The sequence below is a fragment of the Pelecanus crispus genome, chromosome 31 (genome assembly GCF_030463565.1).
Source record: "Pelecanus crispus isolate bPelCri1 chromosome 31, bPelCri1.pri, whole genome shotgun sequence".
Taxonomy (NCBI): Eukaryota; Metazoa; Chordata; class Aves; order Pelecaniformes; family Pelecanidae; genus Pelecanus; species Pelecanus crispus.
In genome coordinates this window covers 398,782-420,183 of record NC_134673.1, presented here as the reverse complement: position 1 = coordinate 420,183, position 21,402 = coordinate 398,782, and the positions used below count along the sequence as shown (strand labels likewise).

At 43.6% G+C, this 21,402-nt stretch overlaps 1 protein-coding gene across 1 annotated transcript; it reads right to left on the bottom strand.

The window, feature by feature from the left end:
* Positions 1–7,180: 7,180 nt before the first annotated feature.
* On the bottom strand, positions 7,181–16,915 carry LOC142596358 (butyrophilin subfamily 2 member A1-like). The gene is made up of 10 exons (XM_075725480.1): positions 16,843–16,915; positions 15,857–16,129; positions 14,489–14,515; positions 11,781–11,807; positions 10,764–10,790; positions 10,303–10,329; positions 9,240–9,266; positions 8,448–8,468; positions 8,304–8,330; positions 7,181–7,731 (listed from the first exon to the last, which is right to left on the bottom strand). The coding sequence occupies exons 1-10, from the start codon at positions 16,913–16,915 to the stop codon at positions 7,181–7,183; spliced, it is 1,080 nt and encodes a 359-aa protein (XP_075581595.1).
* Between the last annotated feature and the right edge of the window lie 4,487 nt (positions 16,916–21,402).

The window sequence follows — 21,402 nt, the reverse complement described above, 5'->3', positions numbered from 1 at the left end:
AAGGGGTGGGAAATTTTCAGGCCCTCAAAGGACCTTTTTCCCCAGTTCTGAGACAATCTATGCCAGACTGTGGTGTGAACCTTGTCAATGGCTGGGGGTGGTGGTTTGTTTTTTGGGTTTTTTTAATCCAGGGGGCATTCTACCCACTGGATTCCTTTTATCTACATGCTTATTGACAGCTTCAGGAAACTCCAGGCACTGCAGAGAGGTATGATTTCCCTTTACAGGAGCTGAGCAACTCTTCTCCAATAGATTGGATTCATCCCTGTGCCAAGGGTTCTTGTTTTTAAAAGAGCCTCTATAACCTCTTTAAGGTGAGAGTCAGATGGCTCAATAGTTTCCAATATCCTTATTTGTAAACAGAAATTCTACAGACAGCCCACCAGTCCTCCAGTGCATGGTCGTTAAGTAAACACTTGGCTGGCAGTTCTGCAGTTTCCTTCAGGATTTGTGTGTGACACCATGTAATTCAAGTGACTTACTGATATCTTATTTGCCCGCGTCCATTCCCAGCTGATGGGATTTTCACTATAGTCTTGAACATCCTTTGCAAGATTATCTTGATATTACTGCATTTCTGGATCTCAATTTTTAATATATATTTGACCTTACGGACTTTCCACTTGTTCTGATTTTTCCATTTCTTTTATGCCAATCTTTTCTGTGTGACACGCTCTTAATTTTTCTACTGAATCAGGGACTTTTTTTGGACAAGGTTTCTTTCTGCCTGAGTTGAGGCACACACTTTACGACAGCTTCCAAAGCAATATATCTCTTAGAGTCTCTGGGCAGCTTGTGGGCTCCTTTCTTTCTGCCCTGTACCTTTAATGGTTTTTATTTGCTGCTTTTTCTCAAGACATATGACTCACTTTTACATAGCTCCCTTCCTTCAAATGGAATATCTGTGTGCTGAACTTACCCGACTTGCTTTTCAACTACAGCGTTAAATCTAATTGTTTTATGGTCACAACTTCAGGGCAGCTCACAGGGTAGCACTTCTCCAGTTAGGTCCTGTTCCTCAGACATCTGCAGTCCCTTTTTTTTTTTTTTTTTTTGTGGGTTCTTGTGATATCCATACTGACTCCAGTGACAGGGTAAACACCTCACTGAAATAGAGACACCCTCGGAGACAGTTGCTGAAGGGTCATAATTCAAAGCTGAATTTCCCTCTACGCAGCCTTCCAGGGTGAGTCGCTGTCTCTCCCCTTTCAGCTTGGTTGCTAAGAAGTCATCTCACCAAATTATTTTGAGATTTTCCATCTCCACCTCTCAGATCCACCTCCTTTACATGAAGAGTAAGGTCATTCAATTAACAGCGCTTTCTTCCCATAGGAACAGGTTTGTAAATCAGGTTTTAAGTGGAAGATTTTTACAGAAAATTTGTTATGGGTGTAGTTAATTGGCTGTTGCAGTCCACCCCTGATTTGTCCACAGAAATTCACTTTTATTAAATAAAATCGGGAAACTGGGCATCATGAATTAAGAAAACAAACCCAAAAAAATAAAGGTTGTTTTTTGGTTTTGGTTTTGGGTTTGGGTTTTTTTTAAGAATTCTAATCATCATCAAAATTCTTAGAATTTTCTCCAAGATTGCCTTTTCTGGCAGAGAAAGTTTCAGAGAAGACAACCAGATTGCAATGGAGAGTCCAGATACACAAATGAGCTAGAAGCTCATAGTGAAAGTCAATGACCCCCTTTTACTCACAGACCAAGGTTTCAGGTGCATGCAACTGAAGGTAAAGATCAAGATTCCTTTCTCTCTAAAAAGTACTCATCTAAGTTTAAACTAGCTGTCTGTAGCCAATGAATTTGTAAGTGCTCTCTCATTGCCAACCTCCATCCTTTGGGCTGTAACAAGCATGGAAAGATGCCAATCTACAGCAAAAGTACATGGAGAAAAGAGCAGATTTTTCAGCTGCTGCCACAGGGGAGAACTGATCTCAGGAAACTATGGCTCCCAAAGGGATGAGGAGGATCACAGGGCTAGCAAGCAGATGTTAAATGATCCTTTAATCTGCTTTTTGGACAATTGATGGAGAGGGATGATTGCCCAGTGTGCCACTCTGGAGATATCCCTGGAAATGTTCCCAGGGTCCTGTGGCAGGAGACTTCAGAGAAGGAATGCATCCCACAGATCTGCAGCTCCTCCATGCACATGGTCCCAGCCATGACTTACTGTCCCCAGCCATTCTTCCTTCTGTTATAGCGCTTCTCATGGCTGGGCTAAATCCACACCTTTGTGTCCTGGCATGCACCACCACTCTTGTATGGCCTCATTTCCAAAACTATGTCTTTGCACCATTACCTTGCATCTGCAATCTACCTTATCGCCAACAATCTTGTCCTCTCATCCTCTCTCAACAAACACACACTTTTCTTGCCCAGTGGCCGTTACCTAAGAAATGCAGAACACCTTGGGTCATCTGGGTTAACAGAGGGAGTATTACCACTGTAAATGAGCCATTATGGATTATGCCATGGCTTGAAAGGATCCAGTATTTACTCTAAATGCATAGAGTACAAGAGGGAGGCAATATAAGCCTAGTACTGCAAAGCACCACACTCCTCAAAGGCAGGTTAGAAGATAACACAGTCACAGGTTGGTCCCCTCCTTTTGCTTTACTGTACATCTCCCATTTTGCTGTTGGTCATTTTTCAAGGCATTTGCCACTTTGAGTAATTGACACATCTCATGGCATTGAACCAGTGCCCTGATTGTCCTTTCAGTTATTTAAGCAATTTTTATTCATGAGAGTTTTAAACTCAGCTAAAGTGGTGGGATTCAGCTAACTTCATTTTTAATGGTGGCTTCAGCTCACCCTGAATTACAGGTGCTATTTGGCTTGCCAATTAAGTCACTCAATTCTAGGCAACTCTATGGGGTTTATATGGCAAGCTTCTGGTAGCACCGTAGGTTGCAGGGTGGGCTACAGGGTTGGCTTCTGTGAGAAGATGCCAGAAGCTGCCTCCATGTCCAAGAGAGCCAGTTCCAGCCAGCTCCTCGATGGACCCACCGCTGGCCAAAGCTGAGCCCATCAACAACATTGGTAGCACCTCTGTGATGACATTTAAGAAAGGTTAAAAATGTGTTGTGCAACATCAGCTGGGAGAGAGAGTGAGAAAATGTGAGAAAGAACCCCGCAGACACCAAAGTCAGTGATGAAGGAGGGGGAGGAGATGCTCCACGTGCCAGAACAGAGATTCCCCTGCAGCCCATGGAGAAGACCATGGTGAGGCAGGCTGTCCCCTGGAGGTCCATGGTGGAGCAGATATCCACCTGCAGCCTGGGAAGGACCCCACACCAGAGCAGGTGGATGCACCTGCAGGAGGCTGTGACACTGCGAGAAGCCCGTGCTGGAGCCAGCTCCTGGCAGGACCTGTGGCCTCACAGGGGACCCATGCTGGAGCAGTCCATTCCTGAAGGACTGTAGCCTATGGAAAGGACCCATGCTGGAGCAGTCCATTCCTGAAGGACTGTAGCCTATGGAAAGGACCCATGCTGGAGAAGTCCATTCCTGAAGAACTGTAGCCCATGGAAAGGACCCATGCTGGAGCAGTTCCTGAAGAACTGCAGCCCATAGGAAGGACCCACATTGGAGAAGTTCATGAAGGACAGTCTCCTGTGGGAGGGACCCCACACTGGAGCAGGGGAAGAGTGTGAGGAGGAAGGAGCGGCAGAGACAATGCGTTATGAACTGACCGCAACCCCCATTCCCCATCCCCCTGCGTTGCTTGCGGGGAGAAGGTAGAGAAGTCAGGAGTGAAGCTGAGCCCGGGAAGAAGGGAGGGGTGGGGGGAAGGTGTTTTAAGATTTGGATTTATTTCTCATTATCCTACTCTGATTTGATTGGTAATAAATTCAATTAATTTCCCCAAGCTGAGCCTGTTGTGTCCATGACAATAATTGCTGCATGATCTCCCTGTCCTCACCTTGACCCACAAGCCTTTTGTCCTGTTTTCTCCCCCTGTCCAGATGAGGAGGGAGAGTGATCGAGCGGCTTTGGTGGGCACCTGGCAGCCAGCCAAGGCCAACCTGCCACACTGCCTACATGTGAGCATGGGTTTTACGCTCCAGTTACAGGCAGTAGAGAATAAGACACCATTCACTTGCCTGAAGACAGACATGGGATAACTTTCTAATGCAGCTGGTAAGCGAGCCTACCAGGGGAGGTGCCCCGCTTGACCTGCTGTTTACCAACAGAGAAGGGCTTGTGGGAAATGTCGAGGTCGGAGGCCGTCTCGGGCTTAGCGACCACGACATGATAAAGTTCTCAATTTTGGGTGATGCTAAGCGGAGGGGCACCAAAACTATTACCATGGACTTCCGGAGGGCAGACTTTGCCCTCTTCAGGACCCTGGTTGGGAAAGTCCCTTGGGAGGCGGTCCTGAAGGGCAAAGGGGTCCAGGAAGGCTGGGCCCTCTTCAAGAAGGAAGTCTTAAGGGCGCAGGAGCGGGCTGTCCCCGTGTGTCGTAAGACCAACCAGCGGGGAAATCGACCGGCCTGGCTGAACAGGGAGCTTTTGCGGGGACTCAGGGAAAAAAGGAGAGTCTACCGCCTTTGGCAGAAGGGGCGGGCAGCTCAGGAGGAGTACAGGGATCTTGTTAGGTCCTGCAGGAAGGAAATTAGAAAGGCAAAAGCCCAGCTAGAACTCAATCTGGCCAGTGCTGTAAAAGACAATAAAAAATGCTTTTATAAGTACATCAGCAATAAAAGGAGAGCCAAGGAGGATCTCCATTCTTTGCTGGATGTGGGGGGGAACATTGTCACCGAGGACAAGGAAAAGGCTGAAGTACTTAACGCCTTCTTTGCCTCTGTGTTCAACAGCCAGACCGGTCATCCCCAGGGTACTCAGGCCCCTGAGCTAGATGATAGGGATAGGGACCAGAATGGAGCCCTCATAGTCCAGGAGGAAGCAGTTAATGACCTGCTATGCCACCTGGACGCTCACAAGTCTATGGGGCCGGATGGGATCCACCCAAGAGTACTGAGGGAGCTGGCAGAGGAGCTTGCCAAGCCACTTTCCATCATCTATCAGCAGTCCTGGTTAACAGGGGAGGTCCCTGATGACTGGAGGCTTGCCAATGTGACGCCCATCTACAAGAAGGGCCGGCAGGAGGACCCGGGGAACTACAGGCCTGTCAGCCTGACCTCGGTGCCGGGGAAGATTATGGAGAGGTTCATCTTGAGCGAACTCCACAGGCAAGTACAGGTCAACCAGGGGATCAGGCCCAGCCAGCATGGGTTCACAAAGGGCAGGTCCTGCTTGACCAACCTGATCTCCTTCTATGACCTGGTGACCCGCCTGGTAGATGATGGAAAGGCTGTGGATGTCATCTACCTCGACTTTAGCAAAGCTTTTGACACCGTCTCGCATAATATCCTCCTCGGGAAGCTGGCAGCTCACGGCTTAGACAGGCATACTCTTCGCTGGGTAAAGAACTGGTTGGGTGGCCGAGCCCAGAGAGTAGTGATAAATGGTGTTAAGTCCAGTTGGCGGCCGGTCACGAGCGGTGTTCCCCAGGGCTCTGTTTTAAGGCCAGTCTTGTTCAATATCTTTATCAATGATCTGGATGAGGGGATCGAGTGCACCCTCAGTAAGTTTGCAGACGACACCAAATTGGGTGGGAGTGTCGATCTGCTGGAGGGTAGGATGGCCGTGCAGAGGGACCTGGACAGACTGGATCGATGGGCCGTGGCCAACTGTATGAGGTTCAACAAGGCCAAGTGCTGGGTCCTGCACTTCGGTCACAACAACCCCATGCAACGCTACAGGCTTGGGGAGGAGTGGCTGGAAAGCTGCCTGGCCGAAAAGGACCTGGGGGTGTTAGTAGATAGCCGGCTGAACATAGGCCAGCAGTGTGCCCAGGTGGCCAAGGCGGCCAACAGCATCCTGGCTTGTATCAGGAATGCTGTGGCCAGCAGGAGCAGGGAGGTGACTGTCCCCCTGTACTCGGCGCTGGTGAGGCCGCACCTGGAATACTGTGTCCAGTTTTGGGCCCCTCACTACAAGAAAGACATTGAGGTGCTGGAGCGTGTTCAGAGGCGGGCAACGAAGCTGGTGAAGGGTCTGGAGAACAAGTCTTATGAGGAGCGGCTGAGGGAACTGGGGTTGTTTAGCCTGGAAAAGAGGAGGCTGAGGGGAGACCTTATCGCTCTCTACAACTACCTGAAAGGAGGTTGTGGTGAGGTGGGTGTTGGTCTCTTCTCCCAAGTAGCTAGCGATAGGACAAGAGGAAATGGGCTTAAGCTGTGCCAGGGGAGGTTTAGACTGGAAATTAGGAAAAATTTCTTTACGGAAAGGGTGGTCAGGCATTGGAACAGGCTGCCCAGAGAGGTGGTGGAGTCACCATCCCTGGAGGCGTTTAAAAAACGGGTAGATGTGGCACTTCGGGATATGGTTTAGTCTGGTCTACCCTTGATTAGTCTAGAGTGGGCTTGGTAGTGTAGGTTAATGGTTGGACTGGATGATCTTAAAGGTCTTTTCCAACCTAGATGATTCTATGATTCTATGATTCTATCTATTGCCACTTGAGGTGCCATGTCACATCTTCCCTCATCTTCAGCTGCTGCTTCAGGAGGGTCTGAGATTCCCATCAGTCCCATGCTTTGATAGCCCTGGAGGAGCTCAAATTGCATTAGGCTTCCACATTTGGGCAGCTGAATCTAACTCTTGACTCCCATTCCTTAAGTCAAACTAACTTCACCAACTGCTCACATATAAGCAATTGCTCCTGAGTTTTTCACATCCAGCATGTGATCGGTGGATTTCACCACAGATTATCACTTAACACCTCTTATAAGCAGATCTCCAAGGACTACTTGCATTTCAAGGTTCACAACTGGATTGTTGTTAACATTTTTCTGACTTTCTACAAAATTTGAAATTTGCAGTCATACTCTTCCTGGCAAACTGTTCTCAAGGGTTTATTAGTTAAAAATGAATACACAACAAATGCAACAAATGCTGAAATGAATCCATGTTTCTATAGTCCAGGCAAAATGAAATACAATTGCAACATTTGACAAGTCTGGGTTTTTACAAGATTAGTTCTTAGTACAAGATGAATCCCTAAGAAGTACTTCAGAGACTCTTTCTTTTTTGACCATGGTTTTAAAAGCTGATCTTACTTTTTTCCTTCCTCTGCTTTCGCAACCTCTGTGATTTACTACATCATTAATTTATTCATCTCCTCCTGGCCCTGTGGAAGGATGTGACAGAGAGGGTGATGTGTTTAAAGTGTGTGCAGGGCGTACTCCCAGCCACTTGCCATCAGCGCCTGGACTGAAGAATGGGTACAGATTCCCAGAAAACTCAAAAGAGAGAGCCTGGAGAAGGCACTTTTCTTCAGCATCAAAGAATGAAAGCGTGCCAAGTTCCTTATTCAGGAAAACACCCACCACGCTGCATGGCTTGCAATTTCTTACACCCTCCCCACCAGTTGAGCTGTATTCTCCCTGAGAAAACCGCAGACTGAATAAATTCCCCTCCGGGAAAGTATTCATCGTCTTGCTCCTCAGTGTATTTCTAATTTCCTCACACACCACACCCAGCTCCCACTCTGATTTGTCCCCCACCTCCACTTCCCAGTAGTGTTGCTTTTCTGAAAACCCTTCGGTAGCTACCACCATCGCTTTGGGTGGGATCTCTTCCTGGGTGGAGGATTTGACCCTGGTTTTCTCCTTAATGATGAGGCTGGGATGTTTGCAGTTCTCATCCAGAGTGATATTAACTTGAAAAAGGAAGGAGAAAAAAAAGAAATACAGAGCACCAAGTTATTTCTGATTTTTCAGGAAAATAAACAGGAACCTCAGAGGAAGTGAATAAAGGAGAGAAACAATAAAATTCAAATAAACCCCCAAACTAAATACCCCAGGAATAGATGGTGTGCTTTTGTCAGACAAAACCTCGATAGCAGAAACAATATCCAGCAGGGCATGCCTGTTCTCTGGCTTCACTGTGTCTTTATTAATTCATCTCTGTGCTGACTGAGGGGATCCAGCCTTTCTGGCCAGACCCATCTGACAGCCAGGTTTTTTGGAATAAAACACAAAGCCAAATCTCTCAAAGCCACATAAGATGTAAAAAGGTCCTAGTTGGTACAGAAACCATTCACCCCGACTCGTGACACCAAGAACTGTGTAGATGGGAGATGCCTAAGAAAACCTGGGTGCCTGTTTCAACCAATGGGCCGCAAAATGTCCTCGAATCGTGACAGCCTGTGCGTTTTCCATAACACAAGGGACAGACTCTGGTATGTGCATGAAAGAGCATGCGGTTAATGGCAGGCGAGATTTGGCTTACCTGCATTTCTCTGAGCTCTCCTGAACTCTGCAAGAAAAGAAATGCACGATGAATTAAAATTACTGCAGAAAATACCTAATTTTAGTACAGTATGGGGCGGGAGGGGTGTAGATTTGATAACATTAGTTTTCAGCTGCAACTCACCCAGTTCGTTCTGGACTTTTTCTGAAAAGGACAGAAAGTTTTATTACCCTCATGCATGGCAAGGCTCTTCTGTAGGGTCGCTGTGCTAACAGGAGTATTTCCAATACTTCGTTACTTAAGTATGACCTGGCCTAGGATTTGGCAAATGATGCTAGCTCAACACTGGAGGGCTAGCGGTTATCTAAAGCCAAGCTCGTCACCTGGCTCTGTGCAGAGGCAGGAGAAAGAGAATGGCACACCAGAAAGTGTTTCTTCTCTGCTGTTTCAACCAGCTATCTGAAACTCCTCTTGGATGCCTTCATCTCTCAATGAGGGAGCCAAGCCTGCGCCTTAGCCTCAGTGCCCAAAACTTAGATAACTCCTTAGGGGAGCTGAATCTCCTGCAGGTACACACAGGACCTGTGGCCATGCTTCCAGACCCTCTCAGGTGACAGACAGGAGCTTCACACGGCCAACAGTTAAAAGGCGTGTACAAGTATCTATATTTTTTTCTTTCTTTCAGAAATTTCAGTTTGTTAGTAGGAAGGCCAAGCTGTTTTCTACTCAGCCACAGCAAAAATTAAAGCCTTAAAGAATGAAAATGGTGTTCCCTTGTTATGGAAACAGACATTCTGGAGTCCAAGATTGTGTCAGATAAACACTGTTTTTTAGGGACAACTAAGTCTAAGTGTGGAAGAGAATGTAGTGCTGCCGTAGCCCCCAAATGGTGGCACAGTTCAGTTCCAATATAGTATTTCTGATCACAAAGAATTTAATTATTTTTAAGGACCAATGTTAACTTAATATCCTTACCAATTTTGGATGACATATCCTCTTTTTCTACAAAGAACCAAAATTAAATTAAAAGTTAGGGCAACTAAATCACGCAAATTATGGTACACTCACTATGCATTTTGGAATACTAATATATAGGTAATCTCAATATACAGGATTAATATGCTTATTAATCTGTTTCTATATATATTAACATATATATAGGCAAAATCTGTTTATCTTCCTAGAATAATAGGCGTGCATTATATCAGTTTTCTCTGGTATTAAATCATGTGTTGCACAACTATTCCTGAACACAAGACATGACAAAATAAATAAAGGAAAACATCAGAAACAATCAGGGAGAGATTCAGAACAAAGCACTCCCAAGGACATTTACAGTGTCGTAAGAGAAGGAGAGTAAAACCTCTCTCAGTAACACAAAGCTTGAGATTACATTTGTCTCTTGCACACAACTAAAACCCAACGTTATCCTTTTATGGGTCTTAGCTTCACCTGGGGACACAGCTTGTCATAGCTGCTTTTTGAGCACTCTTTTCTTCTCCATGTTCAACAGGAATTGTGCTGGGAATTTTCCCATTGCAGTCTTTCTAATGCTGTGACCAGATGCTTTAGTCATCATTTTGTGCTGAGATGCAATAAATAAAATGTTCCCCTGAAATATTTTCTATCATCAAAAAATAACTTTAAATATATATGTATCTTTATATAATCTATATTATATTTTATATTTATTTTCTATTTATAGTTTATATTTTATATATATATATAATATAAATATCTATATATACTCTCTATCTATAGATATATAGATACATACCATACATAAAAAGAAAGAGACATACACATGTCTGTGTACACATACACATAACACACCTTTTCAATTCTCTTTTTGATCAGAGTAGGTGAGTTAATCTTTGCAAATGTGAAGTTCTGAGAGTGTTTTCCAACTCTAGTATTCAAAATTGCATAAAACACAACTTTTGTATTAGAATGGTCCCCTGCAAAGCATCTTTCAGGGTATGGTTAAAAGAATAGAGTGTGGTACTAAATGCAAAGTAGAAAAAAAATGTTATTTTACCCTTCCGATATCTGTCCTGCTCCTCAGCTGAAAAACAAAGCAACAAACCCAGAAGTAGCAGAGAAGGTTACATTTTTCAAGGCAAAAACACTCAAAATGTGGGTGAGAATTTCAGTGTTAAAGAATGTTTTCATGAAGGGAACTGAGGCTTGGCATTAAGTTCAGAATATAATTTCAAAATAGGTGGGGGATAAATTGTCTTCTAAAGATACCCATCCTGTAGGAGTCTAGATTATTAGCTTCGACTAGATACATAAAATTCGCAGGCTGAAACCAGGTGACACTGAAGATCGTAATACCAGATATCACTAATTTTGTTGAAAACCCTAGCTTTAGAATAGAAAGACATTTCCAATACAGGCCCTCTTTCATGATATTGTAACTTTTTTTAATACAGAGGATTCTTCTAGCCAAAGGATACTCAAAACCAACATAACAAAGAAGTCAAAATATGTTCTTACCTAGTTCATTGTTGAGTTGATCTATCTCTGAAAGAGATTATGGTTAAATATTAAAGCACCATTTCCTTTCCTCTTCCTTTTTTTTTTTTTTTTAACCGCAATACCTTGAATTTTCTATGTGTTCCACTGTGTTGTGTATAGCAGGAGCTAAGATAAAATGAAATGATCTGAGCTTCATAAAAACAACCAGATGTTCCCAAGCAGTTGGAGTTATTGTCTTCATTATGGGACCTTCCCTTAAGGTGGCAACAAAAAGAGTGGTCAAGAAATTCACCTCAGTACACTGAAGTACTTCAGATGACGGAACTAAGGGGAAAAAACAGAACTAGTCCTTTAACGAGGATGTGATTGACTGGCATTGGCACACCCACCTGCAGATGGTTCTTCGGTTCTTAGTGCTTATGTTGAAACTGAACCATGTCCAGATAATCTTAAACATGACTTTATAAAAGCTATCACTGATATTTCTCCATAAGGACTACTAACACATTTCAAAAAAGTTTACTGGATTAACTACATCTCTGGCACACTTTGCATACCCAGCTCACTTGCTCCTCACAGTAACAGCAATCTTCTTGTTCTACTTTTGTACAATGCACTCCTAACCAGGACTTTTAGAGAAAGATCAGAAAACTATTTTTTTGTTGTCTTTCAGACTCTAGAGCTTAATTCTGTCTTTTATTATAGATTGAAATTCAGCGAGAACCATGATCCCATATTAAGAACACATTAACTTACCCAAATTAACCAACAGAACAATTTGCAAGCTCAAATCCTGAGCAAAAAATACCAGCCATAGATCAAACTTGACATTAGCAATGACATTAGTCCACTTCTTTGCAGTAGGCATCCATTATCTTTAAATGCTCAATATAAAAGGTATTGCAATGATTTTTTAAAATTTTATTTTACAAAAGCTGAACAGTCACTAATATTTCCTGAGCTCAGCTTAGCTGGTTCTAAAGCACCAGAGAGCTTTATAGATAGAAATCACTGAAGAAAAGGTGTTACACTTACCTTTTTGAATGTCCTTTTGTGCGCTTCCTGTGAGCAGAGAAACATTTTTATATCCTAAAAACAAGGCTTCAAGCACTTAACATTCAATTTTGAAGACAGCACGGAAGTGATTTAGCCATAACGATTTGTACAGAATCATAGAATCATTTAGGCTGGAAAAGACCTTTAAGATCATCAGGTCCAACCGTTAACCTAACAGTGCCAAGCCAAGCCCACCACTAAATCGTGTCCCTAAGTGCCACGTCTACCAGTCTTTCAAATATGTCCAGGGATGGGGACTCAGCCACTTCCCTGGGCAGCCTGTTCCAATGTTTGAGAAGCCTTTCTGCAAACAAATTTTTCCTAATATCCAATCTAAACCTCCCCTGGTGTAACTTGAGGCCATTTCCTCTCACCCTGTCACTTGTTGCCTTGGGAAAAGAGACCACCACCACCTCGCTACAGCCTCCTTTCAGGCAGTTGTAGAGAGCGATAGGGTCTCCCCCGAGCCTCCTTTCCTCCAGACTGAACATCCCCAGTTCCCTCAGCCACTCCTCAAAGGACTTGTCCTCTAGAGCCTTCACCAGCTCCATTGCTCTTCTTTGGATGTGCTCCAGCACCTCAGTGTCTTGTAGTGAGGGGCCCAAAACTGAGCACAGTATTCGAGGTGCGGCCTCACCAGTGCCGAGTACAGGGGGACAATCAGTTCCCTGGTCGTGTTGGTCACACTATTTCTGATACACACCAGGATACTATTGGCCTGTGTGTGTGTATATATATGTGTGTGTGTATATAGAGTTGTATGTATGTATTTGAATGTGTATACACATACACACAAATTATTGGTTTTATTTGAATACTAGGTAACTAGATTTCAAAAGTAAATTATTTTTTATAGACTCAGTTTCAACAAGTACAGTACAGGCATTGAGCGAAACAAAAATAAAATCTTTGTTTCCTCAAGTTAAGCCAGTTTGTCGCAACATTTGAAACAAAAATACTAGAGATCAAGCACAAAACATATTGTCACATCTAGCCTCGTTTTCTCTGCTGTTTCAAAGTCACAGCCATTCAGGGAGCAGCAGCTAAGGTCATGGTTGGAAGGGCACCTCTGGAGACCCATCTAGTCCACCCACCCTGCTCAAGCAGGGTGGGCCCACGGCTGTGTCCGGTTGGGTTTGAATGTCTCCAAGGAGGGAGACTCTGCAACCTCTCCAGAGCGACCTGTGCCAGTATTCAAACATCTTCACAGTAAAAAGACTTCTTCCTGTTCCCTGATAATTTAGTACATGCTCGGTTTTATTTCACAAGTCATACTGACTTATCACCTGACAGGTGGCAAAATGCTGCAAAAGGGACGAGAAGTGTTTCAGGGATGACTGGATGCAGATTTAATAAAAGTCTCCATAGATTTGTTCCCACATACTCTTTTTTTTTTTTAAATTCCAAAACATTTCTTTTGTCTGCAAATTTCTGAGATTACTTCCTGGGCAGCAGTTCACTCCCTTAATTAGGGCAAAGGGGTATTTTCTTTCCTTTAGAGTATAAAACAGCCACTAGATATATTCTGCTTTTCTTGTGTAAGTCAAAAAACAATAAATCTCATCCTGAAGATTAAACTGTTCAGAAATGGAAATTAATATTCAGACAAACAATCAGGTTTTAATTTTAAAAAGTGACAATAACTTTCTACCATGTGGTATTTTTCAAGCAGAATATGTTGGATTCTCCAGAAGTTTACAAGGGCTATCTTTAGCCCAGGAAGATTTTTTTTTTTTTTTAACTTGTTTCTGTAGTCATTGGAGAGTCAAAAAACTCCCTGTACAGTTCAGAGGAACAAGTTGGGTTCCTCCTCTGAACTGCATCCTGATTTCCTTTATTGCTGGTGAAAGATGCAAGCTCTCCCAAAGAAGCGATATAGTTTTCTCCTTTTCCTAAAACTTTTTTTTTAATACAAAAGTATTTCTAGGGAGAAAAAAAAACATTTTAGAATTATCTCCAGTTTTCACATGAAACAAAATTTTGTGTTGAGAATGTTGCACCTACTGAAAGGTGAGGTGGGTCTTGGCAGGCAAAAATTGGTCTGGACAAACCTTCTGGCCAGAACATGTTGCCACTCCTATCCCCTGCTCAATCACATCTATGTGGCAGCTTTAACCCCACTCCGACATGGGATTTGGGGTGTCTGAGGGGTCTTTTTAGCACAGTTTTGCATCAGGGCACTAGGAAATGTTCCAATGCTCTGAGGAGCCTGGACAGGACAGCTTGGGGAACTGTCCAAAAGCCATTTTTGTGGACATGGTAAACTCTTAGAGAGTGGGTCAGGGGGAAGAAAACCTCTGAATGGTTTTGCACAAAAGGTGTCTCATAGCAAAAGCTTTTTGCCACTTGTTTCAACATCTGCAGGCAGAAAAGCCACGCTCAAATGGCATGCAGAGTTTCCTCATTTCTCATCAGGAATCAGCAGTGGACCAGTCTTTCTGTGTTGGCTGTGTGTAAGGTGACTTACTGCCCAAAGGCACCAGAGCTGGAGCCCACAGGTAGATAGGGTCGACCAAGGTCCCAGTCTTTTGAAGTCTCTCATTAAAAACAACCTTGGGAATACAACTAATTAGCCCCACGGTTTATACCACTGGCCAACATTTCTACTGTTGCACATATCTTTCCAGATGTTCATGATGAAATATAGTATTAATAGGACTTTTACATATGGTATTAATAGGACTTACTCTCACGAGTAGTTGTCTTGTTGTTCTCTGAGAGAGAGAGAAAAAAAAGAGAGAGGCAAGGAGAAGGAAAATGTTATCTTAATGAAACTTCTTATTTCATGGTGGTCATGCTTGGTAGGGAAGCAACTTATTTTCAAAACATCTTGGTTTGCATGTGCTTATCTCTGCCATTAACATAATGAGAAATCATACAGAATTTCATGAATAAAACTAGTGATGCTGAAGGCAGAAATAGATCAGGCTTAGCAGACTATCTTGACGCAGATTTTTTGTTGTACATCTGTCTTAGTTAGAAACCAGCTTATAAAGCAGTAAAATGACTTGGAAATAAATTGAGCCAGTGGATACATACAGTGGGTACACTAACATATTTCAGTTATTTGCAAGACTTGTGTTATTTCAAAAATGCAACAATAATTTCACTATAGCAATATGTCAATTCATATTGGCAAATGGGATTGTACAGGTTTATACCCCAAGATGCTGGAGCAGTTAAGAGGTGCTTTAAAATTAATATGGGAAGAAAGCAAAACTACAGTAAAAACCCATGGCTGAAGAACCATGAGGGTGATTTCTCATAATCCTGTACCCTCCTCCCCAGATAATTCTGCACATGGTGGTGTTGTCTTTCAACTGGGTTGTATGAAACATTCATCACTTTAGTGTTAAGAGTGGAACTTACTTCTGAGTGTATACATTGCAGCGATAACCAGGAATATGCTCAAGAGCAGGATCACAACAAAAGCCGCCAGCCAAGGGGAGGTGGTAGGAAAGAAGGCATCTGCAAATTATTTCAGATGATCAGTTATAACCTTCCTTGAACTATCAACTTTATACTTGGATTACATGCCTAAAGGGAAAAAAAACTAATTTGGATCTAGATTTCATTCCTAGACACCTGTGGGAGCAGTTCACTGGGACTTTCACATCCCTAGACCTTTATATAAAGCACCATCAGAGATTTGTGTAAATCATTGCATTAGAATACAATAGAATATTAGATGTTATAGAAAGAGAAGTAGAAGAAAATGAGAGAGAGAGAGAGAGAGAGAGAGAGAGATGGAACAACATCCTCCATCCTTGCAAGTGAGAATAAGCACCACTCGATAACAAGATTTCATCTCCCCCAGATGGCATTACACCCATGGAAGGGTGTTTTTATTACTAATATTTTGGCAGTGTTTGGGAGTTGCCCATGGAACCAAATGGTGGTTCAGTGCAAAGACCAAGAAGTATCACAGAAGAAAACTTCTGTGACAACTGATTATTCTATTCCACGAGAAATCTGAGGTCCTGTGGCAATCTCCTCTGCAGGCATCAGCTCACTGTTTTTCCTCCCAGGCCACAAGGACACAAGCTCATACTCACCCGCAATGACAACTGAAGATTCTGTTGATGTTTTCAGCAGTTTATCAATTATTTTGCAGGTCATAGAGTTTCCAGATCCTGGTTTTAGAATGATGGAGCTGCCAGTATTAGCAGCAGTGGTGCCAGTGGTGAGAGGAGTCCCAGTGACATTGTGTCCTCTACCATCTGTCCACAACAGCTGAACGTCAGAAAACAACCTCTCCGAGAAACATTTCAGTCGAATACCATCATCCTCATAACCATCCAAGACAAGCAATGGATCATGGCCACCACCTACAGAAGAGCCAGATGAATGGGTGAGCTGTGCTCAGCAATCACAGGGGTTTTAAAGGCTAAGGGGGAAGAAGTCTGTGAGAAGTTTTGCATTTATGATGCCCTATAAGTGCTTTCCCCACTGAAGTTGCAGTCCTTATCCTATGACATTAGCATATCCTCTCACAGCTCTGATCAGGAGCAGCAGCTGCCTATTTGAGGATGAAGAAAAGCACATAGATGCATTGGAAACACAAAGCCATCCATTTCAAATTACAAGCACCCAGTGCTGCCACGCATCACACAAGTCAAAATTTCCTGTCACCTCCCTTTGTAGTGTTGAGAACATTAGGGTATCTAGGTATGTTCATCTCACGAATGAGGCAATTGTCTTGTAGAGAAACCATGGAGAAATTGCCTTCCCTACAAAGTGATTCATTCCCTGGGAAGATGGGAGTCTGACATAAATCAGTTATGTTATGCCTGTCTTCTCCTATTGACCACACAAGTACCTTAGATCAATAGCTCTCAGGTGCTCAGTTTAATGCCTACAGTGGAGCACACTGCATCCCAGAACATACGTCTGTGTTCACATGAAAGCCAAAGAAATCATCTAAATCTGGACCTCCTTCAGTGGAGAAGAAAGTCATAGGGAGCATCAGTTCAAATCTATTCGTCATCTCTGAAATGGGTTTAGTACAGAGCAAAATTAATCCATGACAGAGCAAAACTACCTGCAGTGGGATGGTGCGTAGACACCAATACCAAGATGAAGATGACTACTGTCAGCTGGACCGAGAGCCCCATACCTGTGTGGAAGAGAAAAGTCTATGTTCGAATGCCAAATAAAGGATGTGGGGTGCTGCACAGCTGAGCTCCGTCATTCCCAGCTTCACTCCAATGCCTTGTTGTCTGCTTACGTGCACTACCCACATGCCTGGTTGCACCCCAGGTGAACCTGGGGAGTGATTCAGCAGCCAGAGAGCTCCTAGGATTGTTCTTATGCTCTGTATGGAGACACTGCAACACTGATAACAGTCAGTGGTTATGAAGTGAGCGATTCCTGAGCTGGGCAGACATGTGTCTCAGTAGTAGGACCAGTGACAGGACTGGAGGTGGCTCCTTGCAGTTAAAAGGCAAAGACAATACAGACACAAAAGCCCAGAACATAAATTCTGCCTTTAAAAACAAGCAAACAAACAAAACCACACAAAAACCAACCAACCAAACAAAACAAAGGACACATTGGTATTTTCTAAATTAAATACTTCACTTTGGAAATACTATAACTGTTTTTACCCCAAAATACTTTTAATGAAAGTAGAAATGACAGTTTCTAAATTAACTAGGATTTTAAAGCAGAAGTTTCTAAGACTTGTATAACCAAACCCACTCATTTTTCTCTCTCTAGACGTAGAGATATAAACCCATATACAAATATATATGTTATACTATAGCAAATATAACTCAAGTAGAAAAAAAAGGAAGATCTTCATTTGATTTTGACCTAGCAAAACATAATAAGCACTGCTTTGCAGTGCACCACATGTCCAGGTAGGTCATAGACTTGCTTCTCTCCTCCCCACCACACAGAGTTTTCACTGGTTATAACTACTAAGACGACTAAAAATTTCTCCACACATACTTTCAAAGGAGGAGAAAATATGTCATGATCCAGAGGTGGCTGTTTTTCTTCGTTGCTGGTAAAGGGTCACCAGGAAACTAAATGTGCTGGTCTGGGCTGGGACAGAGTTAATCTTAGTAGGCTATATGGGGCTATGGTTTGGATTTGTGATGAAAACAGGGTTGATGACGCAGGCATGTTTTCATTACTGCTGAGCAGTGCTTACACAGAGCCAAGGCCTTTTCTGCTTCTCACCCCACCCCACCAGCGAGTAGGCTGAGGGTGCACAAGAAGGTGGAAGGGGACACAGCTGGGAGAGCTGACCCCAACTGACCAAAGGGATATGCCGTACCATATGACATCATGCTCAGCATATAAAGCCGGGGCAAGAAGAAGGAAGGGGGGACATTCAGAGCTATGGCATTTGTCTTCCCAAGTTACCGTTACACATGATGGAGCCCTGCGTTGCTGGAGATGGCTGAACACCTGCCTGCCGATGGGACGGAGTGAATGAATTCCTTATTCTGCTTTGCTTGTGTGTGTTCAGGTTTTGCTTTACCTATTAAGCTGTCTTTATCTCAGCCCATGAGTTTTCTCACTTTTACCCTTCCGATTCTCTTCCCCATCCCACTGGAGGGGAGTGAGCGAGCGGCTGCATGGTGCTTAGTTGTCAGCTGGGGTTAAACCACAACAGTAAATGGTGTTAGAAACCTCACACTTAACCAGTTAATGATACATAGTATGAGTCCTACTACTTTTATCTTTTTTAGGCATGATCTAGTCCCTTCCTATAGCCACGAAGAATGTGAAGTTTTGACACATTCTTTATTTGTTTTCATAATTTCCTCTTGTTTTGAGCACCATCTTCAGGACTTCCTCTGCTGCCAAGATAACTAGAGAAATTGTTTCACTTTGGGTTTTGTATCATAGCTGAGTCTGATAGAGCTAGAAGAACTAAGATACTTGGGATTCAAGGAAATAGGAAAATTGGGAAAGGAAAGGAAATGAAAATTGGAAAAGGAAATGAAAATTGGAAAAGGAAAGGAAAATTGGAAAAGGAAAGGAAAATTGGAAAAAGAAAAGAAAATTGGAAAAGGAAAAGAAAATTGGAAAAGGAAAGGAAAATTGGAAAAGAAAAAGAAAATTGGAAAAGGAAAGGCAAGGCAAGGCAAGGCAAGGAGCACAACAAATTGCAAAACACATGGTGTGTGTGTGGGGGGGAGCCATGAAAACAAAGAGCAAGGCTTACAGTGCCTGGCAGGTTCTCTTCTGAGACTGCAATGCCACAACCACAGCAAATGCAAAGACTGCAACAAACACCTTGGATAGGAAGAATAATACTGCACACTGAGCACAGCAGCTACAAGCAGGAGCAAAGAGAAGGATGAACAACAAAAATGAAAGTAATGCCACAGGAAAAAAAAGGCACAAAATGGAGAAGTGCAGTAAGGGATCTGTGCCCACTACAGGATACTGATGCTTGTCTGGGGCTTTCCAAAGTGTCTGTACCTCCACATCTCACTGTCAGAGCATGGATTTCTCTCCACTAAATCCAACCCTATGTGACCCCAAAGCCAAATCTGACAGTAAGCACGGTTTCAGGATAGATAGATGTGAAGGTATGTTTGAGGTTTTTCTCTCGCTCCCAAGCAGCACTTCACCATGCACAAATACACACAAAACAGAGCTCAGCAGAGATAATCCCCAGAGTTTCAGGACAATGCCCAAAACATCTGGCAACCAACAGCACACAAAGCCTGCAGGAAACAGAGGGCTAAGAAAGAGTTCCGAGCTTTTCCCTACAGAAGCAGCCAAATAAACCATTGCTTCAACAGAGAGAAACACAAACCTGGATTTCCAGAAACACAAACCTGGATTTCCAGAAACACAGCTGCTCCTTACAGAAATCCACAGGCAGGTGCTTACATCTCTTGGCAATGCTCGGAAGGCTGCTGGGACCTTTGGACCCTGTCGGCCACTGCAGTCCTGACCATAAAATGAACCCTTTTATATTCCAAAGGTTACCTATTAACCTTTGCAATGCAGTACAGTGAGAGTGAAAGAAAATAAAAACAGGTGGGGCTGGGGTTTTATACTGTCTGTGGTCAAATACTCTACAATGGGTAAAAAGAAGTGTCAGGAGCCCTTAGAAAACTTCAGAGAGCAGAAGCTTTCTATAATGCTGTGGAAAACAGACCACAAGAAACTAGTAGGGCTGGCTGATAAATTACAGTTAATCTAGAAGCAGACTAGTCACTGGAAAAGGAATGACTGTTACTGACCGTGCTGTAAAACATGCATGGTTTTACCATCCTAGCAGTTACCTGCTGTTTGCCTTAGCCATGCTCCAAAGTGCTTGTGCAGGAAGAGGGTTAGAAGACCTGGAAGTAAAGCGGGGACGGTGGGGGTGGGGGGTTGGACTGTCTCAGTGTTGGATTTGGAAACCAAGAAGAGCCTCCTTTTCCTTCTACAGGTCATGGGAAGCTTTTGGATTATCTCTCACAAATGGCTTCTTTTCCCCAGAGATGTGCACTTCCCTTTACGAACTGTTCCCTTTCATCCCCCAGGCGCTGCACATCCCTGATGACTGAGACAGTAAATACAACTCTCTATAAAGCATGAATTTTGCATAGTGTCTATGGCTTTGCGATCAAATGTGCTTTTGGAATTCAGTCACCTGCCCTCAAAAAGCCCTTACTACCAAAAATTATGACACCGTTACTTGCCTCACCATTAATTTCTTTTTTTAATTTTAATGCTACAAAACACATACATGTGTCAATATGCTGACCAGGGAACTTGGAAAAATGAGCTGTACCTGGACATCTGTCAGAATACCTGGTGATGATGTGCAGTGAAGTGAAGGTCCTGAGCTTGAACACCTCCACCTCTCTGCTCCAACAGGATTTGGAGCTTGTGTCTGTAGCCACTCACCCCTGGGTTTCTGCCCTGCCCAGGCTGAGCCCTGCCTGCCAGAGCGTCCCACTGAGGTCCCTGTCAGCCTCTGACCATAAAGCCATGCTCTATAAATCAGCAAAAGCCACAAAGAGGCTGAATTTATACACAGAAAAAGTATTTCAGCAAATGGTCAGGGTGGCCTCAGCAAGAGAAAAGCAGGCTAAGCCAAGCCTGAGCAGCCACCTCAAGTTTGGCTGAAAGGTTGGGAAGCAAAAGGCACAAGCAGCAATCCAAGACACAAAAGTTGAGGAAAAGCAACAGCTGCCCTGAAAGTCTGGCATTCCCAAGGAGCCAGGAGGGACAGCTAAAATGGGAAGGGGTGGGCAAGGCTTTCTGAATGCTCCGGTCACCCTGAGCTGTGCACAAGTAGCCGTGCATGGAGGCACAGTCTAGGCACTTGCCCAGCTAGAGGAGTTTAGAAGAGAGGCAGAAGAGATCTCAGGCAGTGTTGACAGCATTCCCAGATGGGAGCAAGGAAGTCCAGACCTCCAGGAAAAGAGAAGAGATCATGGACCTGTAGGAACAGCAGGTGTCAGAGAAGATCCTTACAGATTCCATGAAAGGAAAACAAAGCAGATAGGATAGCTCAGACAATAAAAATCAAGGGTGCGGTATCCCCCTAACGTCAAGTGCCTAGGTGTCTCTGTTTTTTTATAAAAATAAGAAAGAGATGTTCTCTCCTTTGATGATGAAGAATACTATAAAGAAAAGA